The sequence below is a fragment of the Bubalus kerabau genome, chromosome 5 (assembly GCF_029407905.1).
Source record: "Bubalus kerabau isolate K-KA32 ecotype Philippines breed swamp buffalo chromosome 5, PCC_UOA_SB_1v2, whole genome shotgun sequence".
Lineage (NCBI taxonomy): Eukaryota > Metazoa > Chordata > Mammalia > Artiodactyla > Bovidae > Bubalus > Bubalus kerabau.
Window position 1 is genome coordinate 51,689,405 of NC_073628.1, and position 9,184 is coordinate 51,698,588.

At 44.4% G+C, this 9,184-nt stretch overlaps 1 protein-coding gene across 1 annotated transcript in view; it reads left to right on the forward strand.

The window, feature by feature from the left end:
• Nucleotides 1-5,037, forward strand: part of PANX1 (pannexin 1) — a 58,878-nt gene extending 53,841 nt beyond the window's left edge. Inside the window, exon 5 of the mRNA XM_055581663.1 lies at nt 390-5,037. Coding sequence (XP_055437638.1) covers nt 390-469 — 80 coding nt within the window. The 3' untranslated portion in view covers nt 470-5,037. The remainder of the gene's footprint in view (nt 1-389) is intronic.
• The last annotated feature ends 4,147 nt before the right edge of the window (nt 5,038-9,184 follow it).

Genomic DNA, 9,184 nt, shown 5'->3' on the forward strand with positions numbered 1-9,184 from the left:
TGTGATTAGTGGAAACCCCACAGTGCTGGGAGAGAGGGGGGCATTGGTGCTGCCTCAGGTTTCCAGGGGACACACCTGTTGCTCTTCCTTCTCATTCTCTTCTGTCTCATACCCCACTTCTTGCTCGAGCATTCTTTTCTGACGTCACTCTTGCCGTTTTTGTTTTGTTTTACTGGCTTATCTCACTGTCCCTCTGATTGTCTTGTTGGTTGAATGAACTGGGAGATTTATTATCAGGGTTACTTGTCACCCTGACCCACCTTCAGCTGTTCTGCAGTGAATCTAAGATTACGTGGATAAGGCAGAAACCAACAGCTAGATTGATAGTTAGTGCCAATGGAACCTGCCATGGGATTTCCATCATAAATGCTTGTTTTCTGTTCTGACAGATTTGAATGTACACAGTGAAACAAAAATAAGTAATAGAGAGAAGAATGCCCGACAGAGACTTCTGGACACTTCTTGCTGATGATTTTTGCCCTGTGAACTTCAGATTGGTGACTTCGACCTGGGATTCGTTTTGGCTGCAGCACCTCTAGCAGGCACCCAGCTGATTGGCAGTAAATGGTTCTCAGCAGAGGTACTGAGCATGTCTTACTGAGGCCCTGGTGGAAACGATGGTCAACAAACATTGTGGAGGGTGGTTCATGAACTTCCTATGAGACAACGCGGAAACAAGTAAGCCTCTGCAAATGTCGACGTGAGCATCCTCATCAGATGGAAAGTGGTAAGGCTAATCTCAGGAAGAGGAGTAGCGCTTTAGTGCCACAAACAAAACACCTTTCTGTGCAGATGGTGCAAAGAGCCTCCGAACTACAGAGAACAAGGACTGGGGGAGCTTTTTGTTTTGTTTTATGGGGTGATAATATCAGGGTATAATTTAATAAGAATCTTGTCTATGTCCCAATGACTGTTGGAGGAGAAAACATTCACTGACTGACTCTGGACCCATGGGGGCCTCTTCCTGGCGGTGCCCTACGCTGGGAGAATCGCTGGCGCTTCTGTTCTAATAACCAGGCTCTGGGCCCTGCCGCCTGTCACCCTTGGTCAACCTAGACCCTCTAACCACCATGTGATGCTCTGCGCTGCAAAGGTCAGTGGACCCAAGTGCTGCTCTGGCTGAGAACTTTGTTAATAAGGTAGAGTTGAAAGGATGTTTAATTGTTGACTTCCATGCAGAAAGGAATGCTTCTAAATGAACCCACTGGGGGAAAACGAACATACAGAACAAGTTAAAGTGACTACTTTAGAAGAGGTTATCTGCAGGGCATTCCTCTGTTATCAAAAGCATTTGAGAAAGGATGTTACTGAGGCAAATTCACAGAACACAGAAGGCTTAAAGTGAGGGACATTTTTTGCCTATTAGGATCAGAATGTATAAATGACATTTGTCATGTGCACACTGACATATGCTCAGAGCCAGAACAATTTCTCAGTTTATTTATATTTAAAAACATGTTTGAAAAATTCATTTAATTTTAGAATTGTATGATATCAGAATTGAGGCCATTTTGGGAAAAACATTCTAGCATTAACGCAGAATTATAGAATAAATGTTACAAATAGTATATTGTGTATCAACCAAGCATTATTTCGTAAACATTCAAGGCTGACTGGGAATATCAAAAACCTTTTCCCAATTCCAGTCATGTAAATAGATCCCAACTATGTTTACATTTTATACAAAATTCTTAGAAAGGACATCTGTGGACCTTCCTGTTTTTATTCTTGGAAGTTAAAATTAGTACATTGCTACTGAATAATCCTCAGGAGCCTCAAAGTTTATGTGTGGCTCTTAGGGTCAGTTGTTTACCTGATCTAATTACATAAGCTGCTCTCTGCCTTTCAGAATATTCGTGGAAGTGGATTTTATTTGTGTTTCTGCGATGGTTTCTGAGATGGAAAGCTAATAATAAATATCCAGGATGCAATCAGTGTTTTAAATTATTCTTACTGCATAATATTTATTACCCTTGAATAATAGTGTGACTTAGAAATGTCAGTAATCTAACTCATCGATTTTGCTACTTTTTATATCACTGTATCAGGTGTTGTAGTTCTCTCTACCTGTTTCTTTGTGTAATTTGAAAATTTTCTGAAATATAGTTTTCTATGACTTGATTTTTTCCCCCAAAGCCTCAGATTCTTTATAGACTGCCCCTAATTTATAGTTTGAAGTGGATACGTTATTATAGGAGATCAGGAACTCTCTCGGCCCTGTCGCATGTAATTCTTTAATTAGAATCCTTAACATCTGTGGATCCCCCCATCCCTACTCTCTGAGTTCCAATAGCATCTGTGATGTCCCAGAGGTCAGCTAGTGACTGGCTGCATGGATGTGAATAAGGCTGGTGCCCACCTTCGAGGAATTCAGAGACTAATAAAAGGCAGTGAAGACAGAGGCAGGTACCAAGAGGAAGAGTAATAACCACAATGAAGGTCCTTCCAGAGAACTCCCAGCAAATGCTGTGTTCTTGGGGAACACAATACTATTTTTCTCTTTCCCATCATTTCTAGCTGATAGTTTTGAGAGTATAGTTATTGCTTTTCCCGGAAGTTCTTTAGCCATGTATCCCCCAAGCTGAAGCTTGAACAAAACAGTAACATAGACAGTGATTTTGAACAGAAAGAGCTCCAATCGCACTTTGTCTCTTACCTTGCAGGACATGGGGAACACAAACCTGGAGGTACATGATACTGTCCGTGAACAATCACGGTGATAAGAGGCTAATGGGCACATCTGGCCATACATTTTGACTTGAGGAAAAGCGTTATTAGGAAAGTTAACTTCTCCATCTATTGCTGGCTTAGGTGAGGACCACCATTGAGCAGATTCCCAAGGATGAGGAATCGATCATTGCTTTACAAAAGGGGCAAACAGATCCTAAATGACCACTGCCAGTAGCAGCTAACTTTGTTTCCGGCTGGTATCTTCCTAATAAACCACCACACGTCCTCTAACCCAGGCTTGTAGCACCAGTGTTGTGTCTGTGGTCTGACCGACTGTTCTCACAGCAGTGTCTGGCTCCTCCTTTAATTTCACCAAATGACAGGCAGACACACTCTTAAGACAGAGGCTCTTAAACTTTTAGGAAATGACAAACCCTCTTGTAAATATATTTTCTAAAGCTAGGGACCCTCTCTTCAGACACACACACAACACTAAATACCCTTCAGGGGTCTTCGTGGTCCATACACCCCAGGTTAAGAAGCTGGGCTCTAATGGTTGGGGACCAAGCCACGTGGCAGGGAGATTGCCGTAGCCCTTGTGGAAAGTTGCCGCTCCCAACAGTAAGTCTCAGCTGCTGTTTACTGATTAGAGTTTGCACACTTAGAATGAGCTGTCCCCTTGAGTAACTGACATTGTTTCCTCAAGTCAGACTGAAAGAGTCCGTTAAGGGAGCAGGGGGTGGGCAGTAGCCCAGCCTGATCAGGGGTCCGTGCGGACTGCGTCCTTTCAGCCTCCAGATCGCGGCATCGTCCCCTGGGGCCAGCCTTGCTGGGCTGGGGGAGGGTGGGCACACCCCTGACCCCGCACGATGATTTGTCCTACTTCGTAAGTGTCCTGGGAGAAATGGAGAAATGTGCCACATTGTGTGGCAGGTCCTGTTGGGTGTTCGTGTTTCTTCTGTGGAAGCTTCCTGTTCTGAGCACCCTCTCCTTTGCAAGAATGAGCTAAGCTGGGACGGCGGCAGGGCACTGCAGGCACTGACCCTGTGAGAACTGTTCAACTCTTAGAGCTGGATTGTTGCACAGCTTTAAAATGCACGCATGTTGGTTTCTTTTGCTTATTTCATTTTAAACCCATTGCCGTATCACAAATTCCAAGAGAACAGTGACTGGCTTGGACTAGGCATTCTGTAAATACTTGAACAAAAGAACACACCGTTATCATAAATCCTAGTTTGTGGACAACTATAATTTGATTTTAAAAGGCAAATGGTCCTCTGCAGGTCAGGGGAGGGGAGGCTTATTTAGCCTCTTGCTGGAGAAAGGACCAGTTCTGCAAATGGATAGATTTCTGCATGTAAGTAGTGCCAGTTCTTAGCTTTTTATTTTGGAGTGAATTGCAATCCTTTCCATGTTCAATACAAGTTTTCAGTGTTGCCTCCCAGTGATCAGGACAATTGAAGTTATAAAGGTCTCTGTAATTTCCCAGAATAATTTGAAAAGGGATGTTGACTGAAATGTGCAATTCTGAGTAATTTCATCCGAGGGTACTAGGATGAAATGGCTCCCACTGGGCAGTCATTGGCATTTTTGTCCTGTTTTTCACAAGTAAAGTAAAACCTTTGAAAAAGTTTGGCAAAGATAACATTGTGTTGTTTATGGAATGTAATACACACTCATCTGTGATTGGTTTGTCCTGCCTGCTTTAGATGAAATGTTTTGTGTTTGGGGTTCTCTTTTTTACTGTAATAATACTTGTCTCTTAAAGCACGTGTTTTCATCAGTCATTGTTCCTGAAAGTTGTAAAAGTTTCTCATGCCTTGAATACTTTCTCTGTGCCTCATCAGAAGAGGAAAAAAGAATTCTGCAGTGTCCCAAGGGTTTTCTACAAAAACTGAAGCCATCAGCTCCTCTTTAACAAGTTGGCTTTTTTAAAAGCACAGTAATGACAGTTTAATGGTATTCCATAAAGTGGTGCTCTAGGCATAATTTACATTCTTTTTAATGACTACATTTCTTCAAACCTTTTAAAGAAAAATAGGTATTTGTTTTTTTTCTTCCTGTATCATTTGGTAAGAATGATTTGGTTTCTATTCCACAGAGATTGAAGGATGGGAACAAATTAGTCTTAGAAAATGTTAAAAACCAAGAGCCTTGAAAATTCTGTATTTGGGTGATTATCACCATTCTATTTCATATTTCTACATAAGACACCTGTCCACGCCCTGCCTTCTGACCATGCTGATATTTAAGGAGAGTTGAAAGGCTGAACACCAAGGCTGCTGTGTCTATACGTAAAAGTGAAATGGTGTTTTTGTTCTTCACTGTTGTGTCTACCTTAAATAAAACTTTGTTTCTAATGAAAAATGTGCCTTAATGTTTCTTGTCTTCTCTTCAGGGAAGATGTGGCAGAAGATGAGTCCCGAAGTGTCTTGAAGCCTGTTCCTCTGCTGAATACCTGAGATTCAGTAAGCTTCATGGCACACATGAAAATCCAGCTAGCTGGCAGTAGCTAAAGGAAAAAAGTCCTTGACTAAGAAATTCCCACAGAGTCTGGAATTTCTGAAGCAGAGATCACATGCTCTCTGATTGGGAGCTGCGTGCCCGCCTGGGCATGGAGAGGGAGGGATGGGGGCTTCGTACTGCTAAACACGGGTCTGCCTGCCTCCCTCTCCCAAGTAGGGGACTCTCTTGTACAATGGTCAGTTAGCACCATTGACTGTTGTGGGTAATACATCAGCTGCCTGAAATCTTAAGACAGTGCCTGCCCCATGGTGAGGTCTGTAAGGTCTGTAAGTCCTAGCTGTAACTGTCATCAGCATCTCCTGCAGCCCCACTGTTCCCTAGGGGGCACCCCCAGGGAGCTTGGAGGTTGTGTTAGTCTGTTGTTCCATAACATTTTACTATAACCATTGCAGCTAAAGCAACACATACTATTATCTGGCTATTATAATAATAACATATTATTATTATATTATTAAACCCAGTTTTCTGGGTTAGGCGTCTGAACATGGTTAAGCTGAGTCCCCTGCCCAGGGTCTGACAAAGCTGCAATCAAGGTGTGGATTGCACCTGTGCTCTAATCCAGAGGCTGTACTGCGGAAGGGACCGCTTCCAAGCCCCCCTGCCCCGAGTTGTTGACAGATTTCATTTTCTTGGGATTGTACAACTGCCTTTTCATTGCTGGAAGCTGCTCACAGGTCCTGGCACGTGGGTTTCTCTAGCATGACTGCTTACATCGTCAAGCCCATAGTGTTAGCAGCCCATGCTTGCTCTGCTCACCACAGGATAGGTCAGTGAATCTGAGAGATGAGGGGTTGAGGCAAGGAATACGACTTTATTTGGAAAACCAGCTGACCGAGAAGATGGCAGACTAGCATCTCAAAATAATCATCTAGTCGGGGTCTGGATGCCAGTTTCTTTTATGGGTCAGAGATGAGGGGGAGGTGAGGAAACAAAGGAGACAAGGCCATTAATCTTGCAAACATCTAGAATGGCAAGCCTCAGGCAGGGGGAATGTGTTAGTTTCTTCCTTCCTGCCATCTGCAGGTGGGCAGGGTTCTGAACAAAGGCTCTTTAACAGTCAGGCAGAGGGGCAGGGTCCTCTGAAGCAGGCCATTATCTATGATTATAATAACAAAAGCAATGGAAAGCAAGTCAAAGAAACAGTTTCAACAGGGAGTCAGAATCAGCTTCTTCCTGCACCAATAGGACTCTCTCAACTGGAAAGGGCCCAGTTCTCTTTTAAGGGTTTTGAAATCAGGCCACTCAGGATACTCTTCCTCTTGATGGACTCAAAATGAACTGCTTTTATCTGCAAAATCCCTTTGCTTTTGCTTTTTCTAGAAGTGCAGCACAGTACTGCCTCACTCGGGGAGATTACACAGGGCATGAACATCCAGGGACTCATGGGGCTGCCTTAGGGTCTGCCCATGGGCAGTTATCCTGAATCGTCTCTGCCTCTGACCCTGTGGTGTAGCCTCCTCCAGGGGAAGTTATCCTGAATCGCAGTCTCTCTGACTCCGACCCTGTGGCGTTGCCTCCTCCATACCCAAGTGCCCCCTCCAGCCTGAGCGCTGTTCTTCAGGCTCTTGTCTGCTTCCCAGAAGTGTTCTCGTGGACTTGCCATGTTTAACACGCCTTCCACACTCCTGTCAGTGGATTTCTTGGAAGGCAGACCTCTTATGCCAACCCTCCCCACACACCCCCATCACCACTTCTAAATCCCTCCGTCCCTCCTTGGATTTCAGTGTAAGGAGCAAACTTCTGCCCACTGCCTCAGGTTTATCCCGCCATCCCTCCTCTTTTTGATGTGGCCACATGTATCGTTCCTTCAAGGCCTCTCTGCTTTCTCAGGTGCTGCTCTGTCTCCATTACCTCTTAACGCTTACTCCAAGTCAGCTCCAGGTTGGTGGGAATGCAGAATGGTACAGCCACTAAGGAAAACAGTATGGCAGGTCTAAAATATATATATATATATATATATATATATATATATATTAAGCATATCATTCCCATATGATCCAGCAATTATACTTCTGGATATGTAATATTCCAGGCTGCCATAACAACCCAGAAACTAGCCCCATTACCACAAAACTTGAGACCGCCAGCCCTGTGGCAGAGCAGTCCTCCTGGGCCCCTCACCCTGCTGCCCTCCGCCCCCATGCCCCTTCCCAGTAAAATCTCTTGACTGTGTCAGCATGTGTGTCTCTCAGACAATTCATTTCTGAGTGTTGGACAAGAGCCCACTCTTGGGCCCTGGAAAGGGGGCCGCCTTCTGCAACAGGGAGAGCTTACAAGTCTGAAGCAGGGCCCTGGAATGACACCCACCCTTGTGCGCCAGGTGACCAGCAGGACATGGCAGCAGGCTTTGCTACTGAGGGAAGAGGGAAGTTACCAGTTACAGAGGGAACTGATGTCAGGTTACCTGAGAAACACTCCTAACTGCCCCTTTGATCAATTTAGAGTAGAGATAATCCTGCTCTGAAGATTAGAACAAGCACTGGTTAAGCTCTCTGATTAAGAGCAAAGGTCAGTCAGGTAAGTAGGCTGTGGGTGAGGCAGAGACTGGTTAAGTTGGGTCTATTCAGACAGCAAGAGAACAGCCATCTTGAGTGGCCTGACCATACATAGGGGTCTAACCTACATCATTTAAACACTGTTATTAGACGCTGTTCGAGTAAGACTGTAACACCTTCTATTTATGAGTAGTTCCCAGCCAGGAAAGAGGCTGAGTCTATGCTTCTTCCGTACACCACCACCGCTGCTCCCCGCCCCCACCCCCGCCCCAGGTGAGAGCGGGGCATGAGGGAAGAGGCCTGATGAAGCTGACTTGGGCTTTTTTTGTTCTGTGTTTCACCTGATAAAACCAAATTGCAGTAACTAATCTTACTTCTTTCCCATTCAAATAACATCAGTGTTCTGGTTCCCTTCTTGAAAGTGAGATGAGGGACTTCCCTGTTGGTCCAGTGGTTAAGAATCCACTTTGCAATGCAGGGGACTAAGGTTTGATCCCTGGTTGGAGTGGGGCAACTTCTGAATCCCAGGGGCTCTGGAGCCTGTGGTACTGAAGGAGGAAACAGAGAACAGGCTCCATCTTGAAAGATGGACTCCATCTTGGGCCAGACTGTGGACTTTGAGCTATGTGCCCAGTATCTATGGAAACGACATACCAACTGGATAACCAGACCTCCGGATGGAAGAGCCCTAGGGCTCATACCTAGATGCTCCTTTGCCTAAAAGAATACCCTAATTATCTGTGTAACCGAATAGAATAATACATTCTATTATGCTTATTGGGATATGACCACAGGTCTATTGATAATTGTCCACTGTTAACTACCTAGGCTTAAGGCATATGAATCATGGGTTAACTTTGACTGTATCTTTCTTTTCCTTTGTTCAGACTAGTTTCAGGAAATTTGGGGAGGTGGGTTTGGGCACAAACACTTAGGGGATATAAAGTTTTCAAAAAAACTGGTTAGGGTCCTTGACTAAGAGGAGACTCTGCCTTGAGCCCGCCGGTGTAATAAACTGCACTCCACTATCTACATTGTCCTGAGTGAGTGTGTTTCCCGCAATGCGTGACTACAACAGAACCACAGTTGGAGAGTCCATGTGCTGCAACAAAAAATCCTGAGTGCTGCGACTAAGACCCAATGGAGCCAAACAAATAAGTATGTTTTTTAAATGAGATGAGAAAAGAAAATGAGCAAATAAGTGCTCCTTTGTGGTTCTCTAGAGACTGTAGACTCCTCAGGGAAAGCAGAAACAAGTCAAATCCTGTAAACGAAAGAAAATTAAGATCCATTTCCCAAGAGGCCTGTTCCAATGCTTCAGTGTGTCTTTTCTCAGACAGGAGGAAAAGAAAAACCAGAGAAACCACAATGCTATCAAAAATCACTTCCAAATCCCCAGAAACAAAATTCACACTACCTCAGGCAGTGAAGAGTCAAATAGAGCCTAAGCCTCTACGGAAAATTCAGAGACAGGAAAGGAAATGTTCTGATGG